Genomic DNA, 23,847 nt, shown 5'->3' with positions numbered 1-23,847 from the left:
GCCCATTTGAAGCCAAGTTCCCCTTCTGGAGTCATTATATCAGCCTTTGTATTGTCGTGTGCACAACGAAACGTAAAGACCACGATTGTAAGGGGTCACAAAAGTGAGAGAACTTTCCTGTAGTCATCACATATTCGATAAAACCAAAAGGCCACGCTAATATGATTTTATAGATGACATCCTTGAGCTCATTGATTTTCATTGTTCTAAAAAATCAGCTCTTGCGAAATCACGACTCATAAAGCCCCAAGGACAGAATGAGAGTCTTGGCATAAAGTTGTTACATTCAACCACAAAGCCTGATGACTTTTTCTACTAAATCATCTGCGGTGTTCCTCTGTCGTGATATGAAGGCTAAAAGGAGGAAGAACAAGACAAGCTACCTCCATTGATCGTCATCAACCTACCTCCTTTAATACACAAATAAAGACTAGTTACTTCTTTGATACACCATGTTCTCTGGTTCAATTTGTGTTACAATGTTTTCTATTCTTGCAGTATTAGAATTTCCGCAGCTTTTTCGCCCTCTCACACTAGTTTGGAAGCCTTCAGAGGATGTCATCCATAAAACTAAAATCAGATAGGCCTTACGTGAAAAATGAACATCTACTCACCCGCTATCTGTTCTTCTGTTAGCTCCTCCACCTACAGAAACACAAAAACAACAATATTTTACTTCAATGTTACAAATAATGCATACAACACGTATACGTATTAGGCAAATGATGTATATCCTTGTGCTGTATAAAGCATCAACTATTTCAGTACCAAGGCCAGCGCCACAACATAGATGGTGTATGTTTTAAATGTAAGTTGCTTTAAAATTCCTCGATCTTTTTTAACTACTATAAAAAAGAAAGTGGTTTTATGTTAGCAGTTTTCATCGTGACCTCTTCGCCGCGAACGTTTAGCCACCGCGAAACTTCTTCTGCCCGACTAACCCCTTGGTTTCAAATGCGAACTTCAAACCACCGCGAACACTCCATTTTCCCTACCGCGAAAGTAAATCCCCTTAAACATTAAGAACTCGCCGTGCGCTCATGATGTATATTCCTTCAAAGACTCACTTTACACACTAAGCCCTTTGAGCCAACTATTTCCAAAGTGCTATTCCTCTTTCCGTCAGAACAGTGTGCGCATGTATATTTGAGTTGTTCGATTGTACGACCTTGACATGGGTTTTGCATTTACATGTAAATCATGATTAACGGAAGAATTCCAGGAAAATCCTTTTTCTTTTGAATTGCTCGACACCCTGCTTCCTCCTATTTTCTTATCACAATAGACCACACGTGCGGGATGCCTCTTCCCTGGGGGCTCTGCCGTTCACAACAGCTCATTCCACAGAAATGGAATGAAAGACTGTCTACAGAGCCTCCACAGGCCAGGCCGTCGGCTCTAGGGCCTCCAAGAAAAGTAACTATAGCTCTTGAGTTCCTGATGGGCAGCCGTGGAATCTTCAACACAGGGAATAATAAGGGGTGGATGGCATTGTTGGGGTTTGTGTGTGCTGGCCCTGGAGTCGGGAAGCTGGGTTGTGTAAGTCTTTGTAATAGTATGGCAACTCCTCATATCCAGTCCATACCGTTTCTAGGTACATACCACCAGTATTCCATATAACGTTTACTTAATCCAGACAAGTAGAGGCCACTCTTTTGGATAATAAGCATCCCTCAAGAAATCCTTATGTTTCCTTTGTACCTGACTAAACAGGCGTATCTACTTCCAGCATCTGGCGCGGTGTCGTCAAACGTGACTAGAATTTCGGACTAAATGCAATGTTTCTAACAACACGGACTGGTCCAAATATCTACTGAACTAGACTATAAACAAGGCATCATGTGATAAACTCAGCTTGCTAAATACCCGTCATGTAACTCCAAAACACACGTATTAAAAGAAACCCCTCTTAAGTGTGTCAAAAATATGGTTCTTTTCAATATGCTGCAAAAACATCCACAGTTCTAAAATACTACTAGAAACTCTTATCTGGGAAGTTGCAAAATTGCCAACTTCAGGAGCACGAACACCCGACAACAAACAGACATCCACTTAACTCATGTGCACAAACGATACAATAAGTGGATATTGGTTTCCGCTTGTGTGGTTTATCTCCATACTAATGCAATCACCACTGGCACTTGCAATCTGTGGTTGTCTGTATGCAAGATAACGTGCAATGATGAAGGTCTTGCATGGTTAGGGGACATAAGGGATTTCTGTTTGCTATTCCTCCGGATGGCTGTTTATGAACCGACTATTGCTGTGAATAACATGGTACCCATTAGAGAGATAGTGCAACGCGTAGAAGCGTAATGATTAGTAATACAGGTGCTGCACAGCAAGGTTAGGGGTTCAAATCCCACCCCCACATTGTGGCCGTCTTATTGATAATCTTGGATACCCACTCTGGTAATGTTGCCAACAACATGGCGTGTGCACTTAAAGTAGCTGTCTCGGGGGATTCGCTAGCACAGGTCGAGAAGAGCAAATAGAATGACAAGTAAAATGTCGAGTTATTGTTGTTATTCTTTGGCGAGCACAAGCCCTTTTCTCAAATCCACCTTGTCTTCATGTGCCATGCAATCTTTGAACAACACAATACTCTCGCGAGTTAAGACCTGTCAATTTTGTCTTCGGAACGAATATAACTGAGTAGTTGTGACCATCAGGCAGAATATTTCAAGTCTCTTTTATTGAGACGTTTCAGAACGATCTAAAACATGATCCTAAAAGATTAATTTGAAAATTGTCGATCTTTTCCTAAGAGGGTTCGTAAAGATGGTGGGAAAATTGTCTACCTTCCCCTTAATGGGCTGAACTTGAGACAATTTTAATGGTCGACATTTCGACAATATTTCATTGAGACGATTCTTAAAGATCCCCACATGTTGGACACTATATTTTCTTCAGAAGTAACGTTGTTGGTATGTCTTCTGAAGTTCTTCCACTCTTTCTCCTTGAGACGAGCGTGAAGGATAAGGAACCTTGCAGGTGACCCTGGATATTGGTATCGTTATCAGTAGTTAGCCCTCGCACAGCCTGTCGTGACCTTCGTGGATAAGTCTTCATTGTTATTCCGGAGCGGAGAAGGGTCAACACTGGAGCAGCGAATCGTAACTCTTCCATTAGTCGTGTAGACTGCGCGAGCACGCACCAGAACTTTACTGCACTCTAATCACAAGGACGAGCGGTTATACAAGCAGGGCAGGCAGAGGCTACAACTCGCTGATGTCTTTTGCGCAATATATATCGTAGACTACAATTTGGCTCAGGATAGATGAGAGGGGTTTCGATCGAGTCTGGCCTTGAAGAAGATACACCTAGATATGTTGACGTCGAGTAGAAGAGGGACGAGTGCTTACACGCAAGGGAAACACAATCTACGGTTATTTGAGCCTCTTATCCAATATCGCACACTAAGTCGGCTGGGGCAAGATAAGGTAGTGTTCCAATCGAAGCTGTCTTTGAAGAAGAATACAGCAGGTGCACTGGATTTGAATCTTAAAGAAGGAAAGTAAAGCGTCTGAAATTCTAGCTCAATATCGTGCACTTATTTTGCCTAGGGATAGATGAGGGGTGTTATCGAAACTATTTTCTTGAAGAAGAGTAAATGCCTCGAACTCGAAAAAAAATGGACGAGTGTACGTAGAATCGTGAAACTTCTTATACATGTACATATGTATCATCGGTGCTGACTCGTAGATAGTTTACCAGGACTTATAATTATTAACACCTCCCAGTTGGTAATGGCTGGGTGGGGTGGAGAATACAGATTACAGGTTACAGTCAAGGACATACTCATTACAATTACATGTAACGTTACATCATTCTTAGTCGAATCAAAGACAATATCTGCGACGACCTCCTGCAGCTGGCAGATAAAATTGACAGCTCAACCTTTGTTGACCTCATATCATTTCTATAGACATCATGTATGACAGATATGCATGCGCCGTCTGATGATGATGCCTTAGAGCACACCATAATTATAAAAACTGCCCCCAGCACCGCCATTCCATGATGTACAATTGATGTGTAATCACCGCGTAAGACTCGTAACGTCTACAGTTGACAAGGTCATGCCATATGAATAATTGCTATGAATATTTGTTTGATGTCATGTGGCTTGGCCTTGTCATGAAGAAAATTCTGCCAGCGTTGAAAAGCGCACATTTTGGACTGCGAATACTTTAAACTAAACATGACGAACTCAAATTTGAATTCCACCTGTCATCCTAAATGAATCTTAAACCAGTAGAGTAGAAATCAAATCCCTACAAGTAAACTAGACTTGATCACCCATTCTGATAGACTAATGTGAATGGTCACAACAGATCAAGGCACACTGCGAATGAACAACTAACATGCACACAATTGCCACAATGAAGATGTAGAAATCCTAGGGAGCCCCCCCCCCCCAAAAAAAAACGGTATGGACAGCGCGAACCTATCAGCACGTGTTCAAAATTGCATTGCCAAAACACCCACATGGACCGGTGCAGATGGATTCAGAACGAGGTAATAACTACGTTTTTTCCGTGCACACGTACACGGTAAAATTTGGGACCGGGGACGGTCTCATTGCTCAAGCCACACTTCCGTAAGATCACGTGTCCTTAGCATTCGGGCTAGTCATACTGAAGAGGCCTATACTGCTGACTCGGTCCTACTGCTGAGTCCAACCGTGCGTCAGGACCGGGGTCCCGCCGTTCTGACCGACGAGGACGGCGAAGATCGACATTATCAGCTGCAGTAAACAGAAACACGCCTAAATCTGCCCTTTTAAAATTGGTCGAATGACACTGTCACACAATTACAACGGGGTGCCAAGATCAATATGATAACTTGAAGATGACAGCAAATTTGTGAGTTTGGCATTTATCAAAACTGGCTGCAAAACTTTTGTGAACTTAAACAATTTTCCATGAAATATCAAGTTTGCCATTTAATCACAGTGGATAGGAAAAGCAATAATGAGTACGTTATTACAGGGGGATACCAAGTGACGATGAAACGAAGGCCTTGTCAGTTCTCATTATCTGTTTCGTCGCTTGGTGGAGTTTGCCTTTGGGGAGAAAGTTTGAAGATAATGTTAGATGACGCAGTATTTTATGGCCAAGTGGTCGCACGTCGCGCTCATTATCTAAACGGTCCAGACTGATGCAGATATAGAGTTGCCTGACGAAATCAACTTTCTGGCAACTCTTTCACTAGTCAGGCAACTAGAGGCTATATAACTAACAGTTCAAAAGTCAAAAGGATTAGGAACATCCTAATTCTGTTGAGTTATGCATATGTGCCCGTAGGGACCAATTATTGTGGGACTGAGAACTATCTGTTGGTGGTGTTGGAGGCGTGATGTGATGACTGGTTTCATAGTGACAGTGGATTTTGAGCTCCTATTGGATGATTTTCTTCGGGATTATAAATCCTTTTTGAACTGCCTAGATCAGCAATTGGGCGGCTTTCTTCAGATTGGTATGACAAGGATGCACGTATATTGTCAATTACGTCCGCAGGCTTGCATGAAATTCGGACTGGCACGAGAGCCATGATTCACCTGGCTCTGACAGACAAACGAGATGGACGTAATAAACAGAGAGCCACCAGGGCCAGCCCGAGGCAAGTTCACTACAAATCACAGGGTTTATGGGACATCTATGATCATCTATGGAGACAGGTTGGCATCATATGGTCTTCATACAAGCTGTTCACTGGTAAATTACATGGCTAAGTACCTTCCAGGCCTTATGTCAAGCTGAATAGATGCATAATTCATGTGTTCAGTAATTGTCGTTTCTACAGAACAGGTGGTTTGTCTTCCAACACAGGGAACTGACTCATCGAAGTTTCGATCACATTCCTAGCTTCCTTCGGTACTGGCTGACTCCATTGGTAAGGACCCATGACCTTACAGAAGTGTGACGTAAGCAATGGCTCAAATGTGCTTGAAAGTTGATACCGTCCCGCGTCCCGGTTCAACCTTTATTTGTGTTTACCTGAGTAGTTAAACTCTCACACGTCTCAGGTAGGCACCAATCTTTGAAAATCCTTTACTAACAACTTACGAAAAATAAATATATCCGTCTACATACCCACAAAGGCTTGATTTGTCTAACGTCAATGATCATGTCACTGGATTCCAGCAAATCTCCTGCAAATGTATGCCAGTTGAAGTACAATGGTGTGCACCAGTGATGAATGTCTTCAACGGCTTGGTTTGGACTATTTTCGCCCCAATGCGTCTGACGTAGCGGGATTTCAAACGTAACGTTATAGGAGAATAATCAACTGTAGCGGATCAAGCAGACAGCTTCTTATCGTGACAAAAGGATATCATAATAAAAAAAGTTTTCCATGCAAACAAGACACCATTGTTATTGGCTATACCCCCAATATTGTCTCCTATATGTAAAATCCAGTTAGCAGGACGTTCAATGGCATCTTAGACTAACAGCCGGCCATGTCTTATCTGTAAGATTTATCTGGGCCAAGAAAAAATTGATACCTGCAGTTTTTTCTATAGATATCCGCTTTTGTATAGACTACATCGTTCCGTCTCAACAGAACTCAATAGAGACGACCTAAATTAAACACTGTTCGATAATACTTACCACAAAAGAATTAATCAAGCTGTGGTAATTACAACATCCCGCTAATGCTGCCTCAGCGCAGCTGGAACAGGGCCTTTATTTCTGTAGATTATATACAATCTTTGGCGGGGAAATGTTCGAGTTAATGAACAGTTGCAGCAGGAACCCATTACGTGGGACCCAGGGGACAAGGAGACACCTTGTTTTAATCCCAGAAACATAATGAAATAATGCGATAAGCCTAACGACAAGTCATTTCTACGATTACATTGGTCCTCAGGGACCTCTATGCCTTTCTGAGGTATCTTACAAGCCGTTCTGATTTCATTATATGTATACAGACGACATTCTCTTGGTACAGCATTAAACTGAAGCGAGAGTTTGAGAAACTAGAATTGAATTTTAAACAAGTCGCCTTCATTGTAAATGTAAGTGGTCAGGAACGAAACAATCAATTCTTTATCTTTGCTCTTTCATATCATTTTTGAGTTTGGAAGACTTGGCTCTACAGCATTCGTTTTCTAATTTGTTAAAATTTAAGGCATATATTTTTGCTCATTTTACAGCAGATTTATACGATTCATTTCATAGTCTCAAACATTCTAAAAACATAATGTACGAAAGCCGACGCGTTCTCGTGCGCGGATGCCCTCCATGTAATGAAGTAATTGTGGCCTTTTTCAGTTTGGGCAGACATAGAAGCAGCTGCTAGATTGGATTGCATGTAAAGGTATGGATTATGTTTTGCCTGACACGCTCTTAAGATTGCCATTAAATTGACTTGATGGCAACGTTAAAGCTTTAACAAGGTTGTAAAACAAAGTACAGAAATTAAATGTTAGAATTTATTGGTTTTCTATGCTCGTTAGAGCAGCTGAGGAATGAAAGTGCAACTTCGTCAAAAGAACTATTGTGGTAGAAACTCGAAACTCAATCGTCATTAGTCTCCAACTGTATATAGAATGCAACAAGTTGCCTGCTGTCTTTAACGAAAGGAAATGTGTATATCCCCCTTTGCTAGTAGGTTCTTTAGAAGCCATCACGACTTGTTGGTGACGTTACGATGTGAAGTGGAGCTTGGAAATGCAGTATTTTTAATGGCAAAGGTTATCAATGTTATGCTTTGCAATGTGTATCACAAATATTGAATTTTGTCCCGCGACACTGCGTAGAATACCTCTGTGATGAACAAAGATACCGTCTATGCATCAGAATTTTGACAGGCTTTTCTAGAGAAGTGGCATTGATAAGTCTGAAAAGCCTTTCTCCTCAAGTGATACTACTTCTGGTAGAAGGAACCGTATTCTGATAGCGCTTCGCAGACGGAAGAATATTGCAGAAAGCCCCTGGGAGCCAACGATTTTACATTTCGATATGTTAGTGACTCGGAGTGTCTTCGCTACATGTTCACCTGATAAATGGCCTTCACGAAGGCATGTATTCACTATCAGTGCGCCATTGCTGAAAATAGACTGCTCATTCTACCGGCAATGCCAGTAATTCATTCTGTTCGCGTGAAATTGCGCCTATCCTTTCTGACGAGTAATTTGGAAACGGGTGGGAAGATTTATACACGAACCATATGGGAGCCCACGAAGCCGTCAGAAATCATCCAAGGGTTTACCTACTCCATCGTCTCACTGCGGCACGTTCTTGGCAACCCTCCCAGATCGGACAGGCAGATTCTATCACCGTCTCGGTGAATAGTCTTTTATCATTCATTTTGCAAGTTTCGCAGCCTATAGATTATCTGAATTGTAACTTTATTCGTGACATGTTTTATTTGACTTAAATGAACGTTGCACTGTCTTATTAAAACCTGCCCGTGTGTTGAACTTTGTTCATTTGTTTTTAAAGAGATGCATCGACATGTGGGGCTATGGTTTGAGTAGCAACGTAATAAAACATGTCAAAGGCATTGTGGCCAAGAATTTTTATGATACATTCATACATCTGGTGCATTCTATGACAAAGTGAGCAAATAAATACACATTACACGAAATATGAGCATATGTAAAACACACTTTCACGATTAAACATAACCTTTTCGCATGCTTTAAGGCGTGCCTAATAATTGTATTTAGATAAGTAATTGAACTTTGATTTGACTAGGTCATCCTTGCTACAACTATTTCGTACGTTTCGTAAATTTACTGTCCTCGATGGCAATTCAATGGTCCTAAGACGCGCGCCTCCACAAAAAACCAATGAGAAGTGCGGAGCCTAGTCTCCAAGCAAAGTTGTTTGACCGCAAACTCTGCTCTGAGGATACGAAGACCCTACAGTGATCCTGAACGCACGATGTAATATCTAGTGAAACTCTGTGCATAATTGACTCACTAGCCGTTGATGTTTCCTGAAATGGAGTGAAAACTGAAAACCCTATAGGCTAAAGCACTAACCTATCATACAGACACACTACACCTAATCCACGCTAGTCTATGTTGCTTTGCTAATAGCTACAGGGCTTACTGCAGACTTTATCTCGGAGAGAAAATTCGAGGTCCATTTCATCTTACTTACTCGCATGAACCCCATTCAATTGCACTGGTAGAAAGAGCAGGTCATCTATGAAATCTCTCCTTTATTAAGTTTATTGAGAAAAAACGAGCAAAGGTAGCTCTAGTTTTCTGAGAGCTTACTACCCTATTCGGCAAGTGCAACTGTATGCAGTGCATTTTCCTTTCTCCGCAAGACACGGTGAACAATGAATGTAGTAAAAACCATAGTCTGGTTGTACGAGAATTTCAAAACGGCAGCAGATAGACAACACCACTTAACACATGGAACCATGCCAATGTTATTCTGAAGGCAAACAATCGCTCTAAATAACAATTTGTCAACCTTATCCAAAGGCCAAGAAGTTACAATTATACCAAACATCACCTCTTATTGACATGTACATTCGTATTCCCCTGACTGATTATATTACATAATAGAACAACGTTAGCACCGTTTGAATACTTCAACTCCGTCTACATTATCGACCATGTTTCCGGAACAGAGAAACGCTTTCCCAAAGATACAGATGACCTGACCTAGGGATGGCAAGAATGCAGGTCATACAAATGACAGCCTCAAGGCATCGGCCCCAAATACGAGTCTAGATCTGCTTTGGTATGCGGAGTGGCGACGGCATACGCAAGTAGCCATGGGACTAATATCTTAAACAGAAATGGCTTGCATTAAAGCCCTTACTCCGAATCAGGGGTAACTGAACTCGGAAGTTACTGCAATATTCTTGATTCTCATCCCTTGCAAAAATAAACCCTAAGACCATAGAGTTTTTGCAATCAGAAATGAAGGTTTTAAAAAGACCATAGATTTCTACGGACAAAAAGAACAGCCAAACTACATGTACATGTACAAAGGCAGAGACGACTACGTAGCGAAGACCTACTCACATAAGTCAATCATTCTATAGCATCTACAATACGTTGCCTTTTTCCTAAATGTCAACTTCTGTAAATAGGAAAACCAAAGCAAGAGCACGAAAGCCAGCCATATAGCGATTTCTTTGCCTCTAAATTCTAATTATACAGTTAGAGGCAAAGTACTCTAGCCTGCTTTATTGCATATCCTGTTATCGATTCATCTTGGTCAGAAAGCATCGATGCCACGGCTAGTACTACTGTACGCAGAGGAATAAGAGTACTCTGCTGCTTCTTATCTTTCATATTGGCCAGAAGCCATTCGTAAGTAAGAAAGACAGGATCACAAACTCCCCGTCCTCCAAGGAGCTACTGGAGCAGCGAACCTCCGGTTTTCACGTCATTCATATTCCGCGTGACCCGAACTCTGCAGGCCGTGGCAAATCTGTCCATCAGCTGTGGCTTACAGCTGCCCATCGCACCATTCTGTGGAGCGTGTGTGTGCATGGGGACAAGCTAGAGATCAACATGGCGGACGAGTCGAATGGCAACATGGTCAACCGACTCGAATTTCAACATGGCGGACTCGACTATATTTTCAACATGGCGGACTCGACTTAGATATCAAAATCACGGATTTGATTTGGATGTTGCCACCAGCAACCTGGATCACTGCCCAATCTCCTTCGAGTTGGAGTTTTAAAAGCGTAACGTTAACAGCCCTCGTGATTTTTATTGCTGATATCACTCATCCTGTAGCGCATTAGATGAAGACATATCAAACTACATTTAATTTTATCCGGATGTATAGCCACTTGAAAAAAACAACTGTGATTTTCGACGACACATTCATTGAACTTGACAAAGATGGTCACCATTCATGATGACGTCAATCATAAAACAGTCAAACGGAGCACCGGTGGTCAATAGTACAGGTGGCCAAGTTTCAATTGTATAAATATACCATCCAACAAACGAATAACCCTTCAACAGAAGAGGTAACGTAATATGTCAGACTATAAGATAAGAACAGAAGATCCGTATGTAACGTTACCTAGTTTCACTGGCACATTTTTAAGTATCACAAAATTGGCCACCACTCACTCTCCACACACTTTGTATGAGGTTCACAATTCGTGAGAGATATGTCAAAGTGAAGTCTCTAAGACACCCCAAGAAACCCGCGCATGGGCATTGTTTTGCAAACCTTGCGACCGATGGAGAGGCTTTCACCTTTGACATGTTACCCACAATGAATTTCGATGCACATGAGCAACGTTACTTTATGAATCGTGATATTATTCTTGACCTGCATCTGAACGCTACACAGAAAACATGACAGAAGACCAACCCATAGATCACCGCCTTCCCCGTTATCACACCCGCCTGTGCACGTGGGTGGGCCCGCAGCCGTACTGAACCATTAGTCGGTAACATTAGGGTAATCCTGCCGCCTCGCAGTGGGACATCGACACTGATGGGTGGAGGAGCAGACGTGAAACTGCTTTAGAGATCATATAATGTAGACCTGAATATCATCCTTCATTTTTATTACAGTGGCGTTACTTCTGTCGTCTTACTACCTTTGACCAGGAGTAATACATCAATACGTTCATACATCGGACCCCGGTAAATTCCAATATTTTAGAAGAGTCGACCATTTACAGTGCTCAAATACTGGTTAATACATTCAAGACCGTTTACTGTTAATGCTAATGTTATAATTCTAAAACAAAACTATAGTGAAACGGAAGTGAAATCTCATATGATGATAATGTGCTTAAAACAATTTGCATTTACTTTGCGTGTTTACAGATGTTGAAAACCTTACGAAATTCCTAGTGCCTTTGTTGTATCAAGAAACCATTATTGAAGAATACCAGTTTCCTCCCCCTCCCTTCTTGGTCTCATGCACGTTGGCGCCCATATCGACCGTTCTTGTAAGGAGTGGAACTGTTTATCGGCTGGTAAGAACAGAACCATGCTGTGCAGAAAACTTCACAGGTGCAGCCTGATACACTCCTGAAAATCTACAACCTTGTGTATTGACGAGATGAGTCTAGTCTGGGGTTGTCCATCAAAATCGTCCAAGGTCAGATCTATATTGTGAATTTTCTTCAGACTGTGTGTTGATTGCCTTCCTAGAACACTCCATGGCAATAGCATCGGTGCCATCCTGGTTAAGAACAAGAGGTACAGTGACTTTCGCACTACTACAATCTACAAATGTCATTTTACAATCAGGTAGGGTTAATCAGGTAGGTTTAACCAAACAAGAAGCAAAGCTCAATGCATTTCACATGCGGTGCCTTCGCCGGATACTAGGAATCAAATGGCAGGACAAGGTCATCAACACTGATGTTCTTGAGAGGTCCAACTCCAGGACCTTATTTGCAATGATCAGTGAACGCCGCCTGAGATATCTGGGACATGTTCGCCGTATGGGGAAAGGGTGTATTCCGAAGGATCTCCTGTATGGTCAGCTTGAGTGCGGTTCACGTCCAACTGGTCGCCCACACCTGAGATACAGAGATGTGTGCAAGAGATGTTACCCGCCAACATCGACGTAGACTCTTGGAAAGAAACAGCAACTGGTCGATCAGCATGGAGACAGACTGTAAAAGCAGGGGTGAAGGAAGCTGACGCTGTCAGATCCCAACTCAGAGACCAGCGTCGTCAGAAGACAGCCTCTACCATCACAAACACCTTCATATGTGCAGAATGCGGCAGAGACTGTCACTCCAGAATCGGCATGTTCAGCCACCAAAGAAGATCGACCATGACCAAAACCCACCGTCTCTTTAGACGGACGGAGGCCAATGAATGAAAGGGTTAATCGTGGGTTTCAGCATTGTGTCTAATAACAAATTCAACATTTTATGTATTAACCATTTTTTCATTGTGAGAGTTGCTACATCTAGATATATATTTGAGTCTTTTGAAATATGCAGTGCCTTCTGACATGCAGGCGCTTACGGGCCGTTTTGTTTTGCTTATGTCGTTATAATTAGCTAAACAGACTTTCTGATCACGCATATTTTACTATTATTCTTATTCGGTATCATTTAAGAACTGCAGCCGAGTATTACCTCGCTTACAGCTAAAGGGTTCGCGTAATATACAGACTGTATTCAACAAGGCAATCACGAAACTAGTAAAAGTAACAAAATTCATTCACTTTTCAGAAATACCAGGAAAACCGACGAAAAAAATTACAGACCAGACATCGATTGAGACATTTTATAAGAGGTAATAATTATAATCAAGAAAGAAAAGAGCTGTTCAAAGATGTCATCAAATCCCACCCAAACTTCCTCACATTCAATGACAAAAAGAAAACTCTTCTCCTTAACATCACAATACCCACACATAATAGAAAAGGTGGGATCTTTCGTCTTCCACTGTCTTCGAAAAAGGAGTCGAACCCAATAACCCAGGATCTAGAGTTAGCTTTTACTAGTTTTAGACTAGAGTAGACACTTGTGATATTGTATTTTACACTGTTTGAATCTTTTATGTTACCTGCAATTAGCCCAAGGGCAAGAATTTGCAATAAAACTTGATATTATTACATGTGCCTACGAAAATAATTCGTTTACGATAAAACATTGATAGTCACGAACGGTCCCAGAGTCAGAGACATCATTGATTGTAGAGGACTGTCTGAGGTTTGCCACAGGACGGTCCCGTCACTTCCGATATGGACGGCATACAAAGTAGGTTATCTCAATATCAACGATTTATCATACAAAGAGGCTTTATAGGGTGGATTACGGTGATAAACGCGCCGTAGCTTTTACCCGGAGCTAATACGCTTATCTCATTGCCGGCACTCTTTTAGTGGGTTATTGTAGCACAATCGCTTCATACAGGAGGCGAAGAATGTGTAGGGAAACTGGCCTGACGGAAGAAACCCTACTTATCGATCGGCGTTTAGCCTGAGCTCGGAATGTCGGCATTTCAGCAAGTCTGACCCTGGTATTACAGGCGGGATCATCTGCTACTGTGCCAATAAAAGCTTACAGCACTTCTATTGGGTACAAGGTCATCTGTACAGGGTATGGAAACATGTCTGGAGGAAGGAAAGGAGGGCAGAGGGCATGGTGGGGCGATAGGATAGGCCATAGGTCAAGGTCTGTCCGATAGAATACGGGTTTACCAGTTAACGCCATTGGGGGATAGCTTCCAAGGCTTCAGCAAGCTGGTACACTGCAGCTTCACAAAGTGGCATTGTCACGAAGATGAGATCACAATGAGAAGTCTTAGCGCTGACATCGAGGGTCGTTATAGGTCGTCTTGATGTGTTCTTCTTGTGTTGGCCATGTTCACTCTACATATTAAAAAGAGTTACTTTAAACCGGCAAAGCCTTTGAATGTCTGTTCTCCAAAACCCATAATGTATACGAAATGTGGTACAGACGTTCATAGCTGAGTGACATGGCACTAGTGCCCTCCGCTAGGGGTATGATTGAACACGCATATCGAATATTTGTAACTTAGATGTTCGGCATCGCAAACAGCCACTTTCACAACAAAATTCATCACAGCCTATTGACGGGTTTAGAATAAACGCAAACATCTAAAATGTTACTACCAGCTGTAAAGCATTTTTGGCTATACTGAAATATATTTCAACTATTTTCAAATACACGTACTTTCGAACCACATCTCAAAAGAGATTCGAACCATGTCCCGATAGACATTCAACGTTTTCTAACTATAACACAAAAGAGATTTAAATCATACCCCCAACTTATATACCTTCGAAACAAAAACAATAGACATTAGAAGTATATGCCAATTAGACATTTGAAACATGTCCCAGTACACATCTTCTTGTATATGGTCTTCGACATGACCATATACTCCTATTCAATCAATCAATCAATCAATCAATCAATCAATCAATCGTTCGCTTGCATCATAGGTTGATGCGTGGCGGCTACAACAAAATAAATTCCTGACAAACCACATACAGTGTGCTAGAGATTCACGAAGGCAATAGGTTGACCTCAACTGAAATCATCAATACGCCAGCACTCATGTAGTTCAGGAGGTTGGCCTGGCCCTACGATGTCCTGTATTATTGACCTGATAATCTGCAGCAATCAAATTAAATTCCCGCAATAGAGCCACAGTTTCGGTCAATCCACTGTATTACCGTACATAGAGTTGTCCAAACACGTTACCCGGATTGTAACGCTGGGTTAGGGTGTCCTTGGTTAGAGGTGACTCGGTACCTACTGCCCTGTAAACAAACTTGTATCTTTTGTCATATACTATGCGATTGAGTATGAACAGTTTTGCCCAGGTTAACGTTGATACGCAAGTCAACATACCAATGTTCAAGGCCTGTAATAAATGATCCATAAAGTAGAAGAAAAAAAATAATCTTGCTGTTTTTTTAACATTTCAAACCTGAAAATGGTGCTCGAGAAACTATATTGGTAAAACTTTATATCCTCATTGGGGCAAATGGCATCTGTTGGTAGTCTAGTAATATTATACACTGGTAGTTGATAAGAATATATTTGCGCTAATGTTGCCAATTTCAGACTCCACTCTCTCGTACGTGTGTTTGAACGCAACAAAGTTCTCGGCGTTAACCGGTTTAAAATGCGTAATGCGACTACGACGATTCAAGATGGAGGCTTGATGACGTAAAGTTACATATGGCTCTCTATGAGAAGATCTTCTGACAAGAGCAACTCCTCTGACTGTTCAGACATGATTTTCTATACGAAAAGGGCGTCTTTTTCCCTTGTCAAGGGTAATCTTGTTGTTATATGTTTCGACTGCATCCACTTCTGAATTCGACTTTCAAACGTCCTTCACTTTAAAAGCTGTTTTGCCATGACAAATAAGCTCATACTTTTCTTTGACACCGACCATAACGTGATCTACAGACCCAAACTCAATCCCGTCTTGTATGCTCATCAATCTTCTAGCTGTGTTTTTTTTTGTTCCACAGACTTGGAGATTATAGTACCAAGAGCAGCAGTATCTACCACTTAAACGGACAGGCAGGAGCTTCCTTTTCCTGTCGGCTAAAGACACAAACATATGTTATTCTTATTCAGGATACGACTTAAAAGCAGATCGTGACCCACCGAGTACCTGAACTGCATCAGCGCATTCGTCATCTTGTCCTCTTATCTCTCCGTCCTTCTAACTTCACAAGACGAATGGCGTTACAAAGAGTGCACTGTCCACCTTTCTGTATAAACCATGTGCTCCTCCCAGCTGCGGTTTCTGTGACGTGCCACGTCAGGATTAGTACTTCTGGTACCGGAATGAATCTTAAGTTGGTTATCAACGACCCACCGGACAGTGTGTCATCGTTGGGTTTTCACCCCGCAAGCCTGAGGCTAGTACTAATCAGGTCGCACTGGCCATGAGGATGGAACCCGACATTCCTTCCCATTAACTTGGATCCCGATAAGGTACCGCAGTTTGTAGTCAGCTTAGTCACCATGCTCCAGGAAGGAGCGGTCGCCTGAGAGTTCCAATCCAGGCCTGTTGTTTGCTCAATCTGAGCTGGAAAGGGCAGTTCGGTCCTTATTGTCCTTATCAAAATGAAGTGGTGTATGGTCTGTATCATCTTTGCCCCTTTCTCTAAAGACCAGTCGAAGAGTAGTTTCCTATGACTTTCATATATGCACTTCCACTCACTATTTTGTCTTTATCTCAATTTCAACAACACAATACATTGTGGAGCTTCACGGCACGGAGTCCATTCCTTACCTAACTGGCCGACATATATGACCTTTTAAAAAGATGTGCCTTGGAACCTTAAAAAGTGATTATCAATAACTACTGAAAGAGTCAAGAAATGAATAGCCGGTGTATTAAATCTGACATAATTGTCATTTCTTCCATGTAAACGTTTTGTGATAAGACTATGCTTTGGCTAGAAATGGGTTGGGAGATTACATTCGTAGCTTATCTATTATATACTCACTCCATGGAGTGAACTAGAATGTGCCTAAATGACCCATTTGACCCTCAGGCATACTGAAATCGTTGGCACCATCGTTCTGTGTTTGCATCAGTGGGTGTACACATTTCTCACGAATGGCTAACGATATACGATCAAAGCAACTACAACAGTATTGACTTTACTGAAGTCATTCAATCGCCACGCCATGGCCATGGCATACGCCTCGTCATCACGCATTCATAGAGGGGCTCATTTAAACCACAGATGGCATCAACGGTCAGACAATTCCAACTTAAGAGCAGAGCAGGGATAGCAAGGCTTTCAACTCGCGACTGCCGTAATCTGGGAGGCGACTAAAAGACCATTTGGAGGAGCTCCTATTACCAAGGAGACGATTGCTGTACAGTACCATTTATCACTATGTTATGCAATGGTACTTGGGAACATTGACCGTAGTGGTTCGGTTTCTCTTCTACGGTCGGTCTGTCAGTTCCTCCCTCAAAGGTGGATATTGCTTACTGACGCGCTGAGAGTCATTCAAATGAGTCCTCATCACCCGAATTCGAACTTCTGACTAACGAAAGGAGCCATCGAGACAGGTTACACAGTATACCGCCCTTCGGTGTAACCTGCCACTTTCTGTATTTGTATGGCCAGGATTACCACCCTACGACGTAACACACCAGCATCTTCGCTTGTATCTACATAGCCTGTACATCTGCCCTTCGACGTAACACACCAGCTTCTGTATCTGTATCTGTATCTGTATAACCATAATAACCACCACCCGGTGTACACATGCTTTGCAGATACGCAGTACGGCAGCAGCTGGTTATATAGTAAACATCGACCTGCGCGCGTCACGGCAACTTTACACAAGCTGCAAGCGTTTTATGTTATTTATTTCGTGAGAATGCCCTTACTGCACTTGGAAGCAACGAGTTCCACCACATAATGATTCTAACGTATCTTCTAACACATCAATCCTGGGCATGGCTACTTCTTATCTATCAAAACATACGAAGCTGGAAACAACGTTTTCGTCGACTAGAACCATTCGGGAATTGGCTGTATGAAAAAGACTGCTTACTCTGCTTAGCACTCAGAGATGACAAGCTAAGCCGATGCCATAGTTGCTTGTGTGGCCCAAAGGCCATAGAAAACCGAGAGGTGCACAGTCCCTACAAGAAAGTAGCGAGGATAACTTTGAACCTGAATACACCAGGACATAGGGATCATATGGTCATATGGTTAGCAGTACTTAGCACGACACACCCTTTATTCCCATCATGCTCGACTAGTTTGAAATTATCTACCGTCGTGCGCAGTTAGATCAACCTTTACATGACTATCTGAAACGTTTTGTAGAAACCGCCCAATTCTTCACTTACCTGCTGAGCCATTCTTTGCGACGAGCATCAGCGTACCATCTAGACTGATTAATTCTGCTGTAACAGACGCTGTCCCTATTAACCTACAAGCTTCAGTATCAATCTGGCTGACGTTTCTCTCCAGACAACCAGTCAATCCAGCCTTACCGCCCCTATAACGTTACACCCGACCGCTTCAAATGACATAATATATACTATCAACCGTATGTAGCACTTCTTTATTTAGATCCAGGGGACCTAAGTTGGGTAGTGTCTACGTGGGTCAGGTTTATTGGTGTTTGGACAGCACATATACAGGGGGGCTTTTTATTTTGAAATGTTAACGTATATTGTACATTATCTAAGAATGTTCAAGGAAATTTGTTGGCCTCTTCCATAGCGGATTGAAATATTAGTCAATAATGTCATAAAGATAAGGAATGTTATCGAATGATCACCATTGCCTTTGTCAACGTAATGAAAAATAGGACCAACATCAATATTTGGGTGACCATGTATATCGGTCATCTACAAAGCAAGGACTTTCATGCTGATAAAGGAAATGTCCATTGCATTGTCCTTGAGAGGCAAGATGATGACGATGACAAGTTTTGGTTTGAGGAAATAAAATGAAAACAGATAACACTGATAATGGAACAGATACAAACAATAAGAAATAATGAATAACATCAATAAAAGACACTGATATTGGTAACACGATTGAAACGGCAAAACGTTATATACAATGACAATGATAACAAGTTAAATCAACTCCATAGGCGATAACGTCATCGACAGGCAACGCTATATGTCCAGGCACAGATATCGTCAGTGTTGAAATGATTACATAATGGTGGGCGGACAATATATTTATCGCACACTGTACCCTAACTCACGCGGCCTCTAATGCCCGTCGGTTGAACGCCTGTAAGGGCAGCGCCCTGTAACATGAATTAGCAGTCGCCATCACATGTCACCGACAATGTCATACTGCCTGTGACCTTGTAACTCGACACGACCTTGCCATGTTGCTCTGACAGTTACAACTCAATCCAACATGGCGGCGGCGGCGAGTATAGCAGGATGTTTTATATGACACCATGACCTTTGAAACTCGTTTGTGAGGAATATAGATCTATAGATACTATCTCGGTAGACAGTTCATTGGCACTTTAGGGCAGTGCATTGGCCACGTCTGAATCCGGGTGTGTCCGTGTGAAATAATCCACTATGAAATATCAAATCAATTGTTGGAATTCGATCAATTTGCATAATACTTTGTTTTGTTTTGGCAGAGTATTTTACCGCCATCACATGTGGTGGTACTTTCTAATATTTCGATGATGTCGTTCTGTACGTCAAACGATATATTTCAACCGGAACATCACATGTAGGATACTCCACAACTTTCATGATTTATGTCAGTTGGAATGTTGACACAACGTTTGATATTGGTATATTTGTATCATCATTGTGCATTCAGCTGTTCATATGCATGACATCTGAAAGATGAAAACTGATCGTAGAAATATGCTACATACTGTATACCATGTGCACTGCGTTCTTTTTGCGATCTTTTTCGGGAAGGTCCACGTGCTGTGAAACTGCTCTGACGATTGGATACAAGTACGATCGAACCACGACTTAACGTTTAACATGTACTGTGTACAGTCCCGGTCACATTCGTCGTAGGTCGTCGTGCGATTTTGATGTCGAGAAGGCTGTGACATACCTAACCGCTGTCAGTGTCACTGTTCTGAGACATAATCTCAAAGCAGATCCTACGGTAGCATGAAATAGTATCAAAAGCTGGCAGAGGAGTGAAGTAGGCCTAAGAGTGTGTTTCACTCCTCGGTCAGATTTTGATACTATCTTATGCTACCGTAATGCTTGGAGATTGCTGAGACAGACCTTTCCGTAGCAAGACAGTTTAAAGTTGTACGACGCGCGCACGACTGTCCCAAGAATGCTCTCACTTTGCGATCGTACGATGATCGTACGACGAATATGACACAGCAGCAAAAATCACAACTATTTTTCCAGTGTAGTGTTAGATGAGTGACAACAGGCTGGGTTAGAACCTTTGTCCGTTTAGTCCAGACACAGTATCGCTAACCATTGATCCTGTATGTTTACAGCCAATGATGCGTCGAGTTACACATTTTGCGACAACATGAACGGCTGTTGCTTGCTCGCGAAAATGTTTCTCAACATATTTGTGACGCCGACGGAGCATACGAGGACAACGCGCCTCGCTGTGGGTCTCCTTCATATTTGTCCAGGCTCCATACAGGAAGTAATAACGGCCACGTGTCGGTTTCTGGTGAGAAGAAATTGGCACCAAAATAGACTCTCGCAGCAGTCACCACCTCGTAAATTGGTTGTGTCTGTATGAGAAGGCCACAGCTGCCCTCTTCATCTTATCAGCATACATCATTCCAGGAATCCCCACTGATCGCAATGAAAGCTGATAAGCTAATTCACTCCGCTATTCAATCAGAGACACAGTGTGTATGCTCAACCTTTCAATGGAAGGTCCAGTATAGGACGCACTCGTGTGGATTACGATTTGAATTGTTACCATGGCTTTCCCCCCAAATTGAAATGCTCGGCAGTGATTTGTTGGAGGAAGATTAAAAAGGACAGTGAAGTCAGCTCTAAGGACATGAGAACAATGCTATATAAGCTGCATGCCTCTGTGATAGGAAATATAAGACTGAATGTCTCAAAGCTAAGCCTAAATATCTTTTACATCAGGACGCAGCCCTGTCTCAACCGGGATGGGAGACGATCTCGGCATACGACAACATATGACCCATTGGTGACGTCACGCATCCTAAAGTAAGCGATTGGATCAGACAGCTGAAAAGACTGATTGATTCAGTCGAAAAGTCCGGTGATGCCAATGTTTTTGAGTTGGAGAAAAGTTTCACCTTTTCAACAGGGTAATTTACAAACTCAGATGAACTTGATCATGCAGACATATCTGTATTTGTTCTTCTACAGGTTTCCTTAGTTTTCCTCAAGAGCGAGGGCAGTTGTTAAATCGACTTCAACCATTGCACATTAGAACATTGAGCTGTATCTAGCTCTTCCTTTCCAGACGGATCTATTCAAAAGCAATGCCTAACATCTGGCATTACCAAACTGTCGTTACGACACCAGGCGTAACAATACCGTTATTGGCAGCACAAGATAAATTACGAGTCAGCAATCCAGATACTCCAGCTAATTCCCCTGCCTACGGGCTCTTTGTGATATTAAATCACACACTTCAGGGTGAGTTGCCTTCACTGCCAGCGTACAAATAATCTCCTGATGAGTTCAGCGTTCACAGGAGGTTCGTAAAGTAATAACGCCTAAAGGTCAGGCTTGGCGGTGCTACAGGCAGACTAATCATGTACAGGCTGTCGGTGGTATATACACAGGATGCTAACAGCAGAAAATAGAAAGATTTCATGGACATTTTATTGCATATTGTTGCAATGATATATGAATATATGGATGGTGAATATGTACACATACACACACATACATATATATATATATATATTTATATATTCGTATATATATAGATAGATAGATAGATAGATAGAGACGAGAGAGAGAGAGAAAGAGATACAGATAAATGATTGCGTGTGTGTGTGTGTTTGTTTGTTTGTTTGTATGTATGTGTGTTCTGACAATGTGACCCTTACAGCTATTGATAAGCCACTGATTCATGTTTGCTGTTACAGTGCTCTCTATTTTTTCAATACCTGTCCAACATTTTGTGGATATTGATCACTAAAGCAAGTTAGAGAGAAACATTAGGTGGGGAAATCATATTATGCGATACAATGTCCCATTTTGCTACCGTGTCACTTACTCTAGACAAATTCTGTTCAATTCATTAATTCTCCTTGCTACCTGCTAGAACAATCCGTAAGAATGCCTGAAGGCCTTCCTCGCAAATTAAAGAAACGATGTAATGTAAAGGGAACGCACTATGTTCTTAATAAAGTAAAGAACCCTTAAGGGGACAGCAGCGTTGCAGGGCTTAATGATATTGCAAAAATTAGTCTGTAGAGCTTTCCAGTGTAGACATAGTGGTGTCTAAAGTTGAACGAAATCAATGTTTCATGTGAAGACCCTGTCTCAGAAACTTCATAAGAGACCTACTTAAGTTTTACAGTGAGAAAAAATTAATTTCCACTTGATTATTGCGCCGTTATTCCTGCTATAACGTACAGAATTGGAAATACAAGTTCATTGGTGTTAAAGGTTGTGGTCCAAGACGCTACCTGTAGATTTGATTTGATACCACTTCTGTTGGCAGAATGGGACACGAAACAGTTTATTGATTTTGTCCCTGTGTCGGGATACCTGATGCTACGCATCTGCAGCCCAAGCAAAGCTTCCATTCCAAGTCTTCAACGTGGAATTTACAGTTCAATTCTGATTCGTTAATACGACCCTTTTTTCCATTCCGGACTGACAAACCCAAGCAAATGCTGCGTTATTGTTCGTTATTGCACTTGCAGTTGGTAAAGCACACCTTCGAGGGGCAAGCAGGTAATGTGAAAATCTGTATGGTTATTTCTTCCCACAGGGAAATTCATATGAGGCGTTGTTGAACGTTTGGTATTTGCAATCATTAGAACGTCTATTCTGGTCCTCTAAGTTTGTAATTGCCATGCAGAATGTCATCAAAGAAAATACATATTGGATTCATTGCTGCGTTAGCCGTTACGTCTAAAGAAAACGCATCAGCTTCAGGAACAATTTGCTGCCTTGATTGTTCGCTATCAACACATTACTTTCATGCATTATCGTTGTAGGGCTCGGAAAGGGGAAGAGAGCAAACAGGAAGCCTTTGCTTGTTGACATATGAAAATTACGATTTCTTTCGAAAGGACCAACAAGGTATCGTGTTTACACATTTCGTTCAATATCCATTTGCAGTTTATAGCAAGATGTTACACTACCGGAGTAACTGATGAAGCGGCTGTATAAAACTACAAACCGGTGCTTTCTAAAACGAACAGAATATATAGATATAGGAGGTCCTAGTACTGTACTACCAACTAAAGCCACTAGGAGGCCCAAATCGACATTGAACTTACTCTTTCCAAGAGCTACTCGCCTACCAAATATGATCACAATTTACTCATAGCGTGTTACGTTATAATTGACCAGAACATGCAAAACACAACAAACAGACAGACAGACACGCAGAACGACAGACCAAAAACAACCGTACCTCCCGTAAAATTCTTTCACAGAGGTAATAAAATGTGCCGGAACCTGTCTTGAGTGATTCATTAGTGTGTAAGGTGCATCGCAGCCCAGATATGGCGTCCCAGCTTCATCAAACCTGTATTAATTATGCCAGGTTCATTTCATCAGGAGTAATCAAACCCTTTGTGTGCGTCACTGAACGCCAACATTCGTCATAATCAACGACAAGACTGAGCTTCATTACGTTTGGCAACTTCCTGCCTGGCGCTGTAAACGTTTTACCGCCTCCATGTCACTTATAGTTTCTCCTACTACTCATGTTTATTCATAGCCGAATTTCTTAACAACAA

The 23,847-nt window shown here is 41.9% G+C and overlaps 1 protein-coding gene across 5 annotated transcripts in view; it reads right to left on the bottom strand.

Annotated features, from left to right (window-relative positions):
• Positions 1 to 23,847, bottom strand: part of LOC118411489 (calmodulin-alpha-like) — a 51,286-nt gene that overhangs the window by 19,830 nt on the left and 7,609 nt on the right. For 3 of the 5 annotated variants that reach the window (XM_035813783.1, XM_035813784.1, XM_035813781.1), the window contains exons 1-2: positions 16,078 to 16,339; positions 615 to 645 (exon numbers count right to left, since the gene is read on the bottom strand). In XM_035813783.1, the coding sequence (XP_035669676.1) occupies positions 615 to 645; positions 16,078 to 16,110 (64 nt within the window). In that variant the 5' untranslated portion in view covers positions 16,111 to 16,339. Of the gene's footprint in view, positions 1 to 614; positions 646 to 16,077; positions 16,340 to 18,298; positions 18,463 to 23,847 lie in introns of those variants that run through there. The other 2 variants (XM_035813782.1, XM_035813785.1) reach the window with 2 other exon arrangements.

Source organism: Branchiostoma floridae, chromosome 3 (assembly GCF_000003815.2).
Source record: "Branchiostoma floridae strain S238N-H82 chromosome 3, Bfl_VNyyK, whole genome shotgun sequence".
NCBI lineage: Eukaryota > Metazoa > Chordata > Leptocardii > Amphioxiformes > Branchiostomatidae > Branchiostoma > Branchiostoma floridae.
This window is presented reverse-complemented; position numbering and strand designations above follow the sequence as displayed.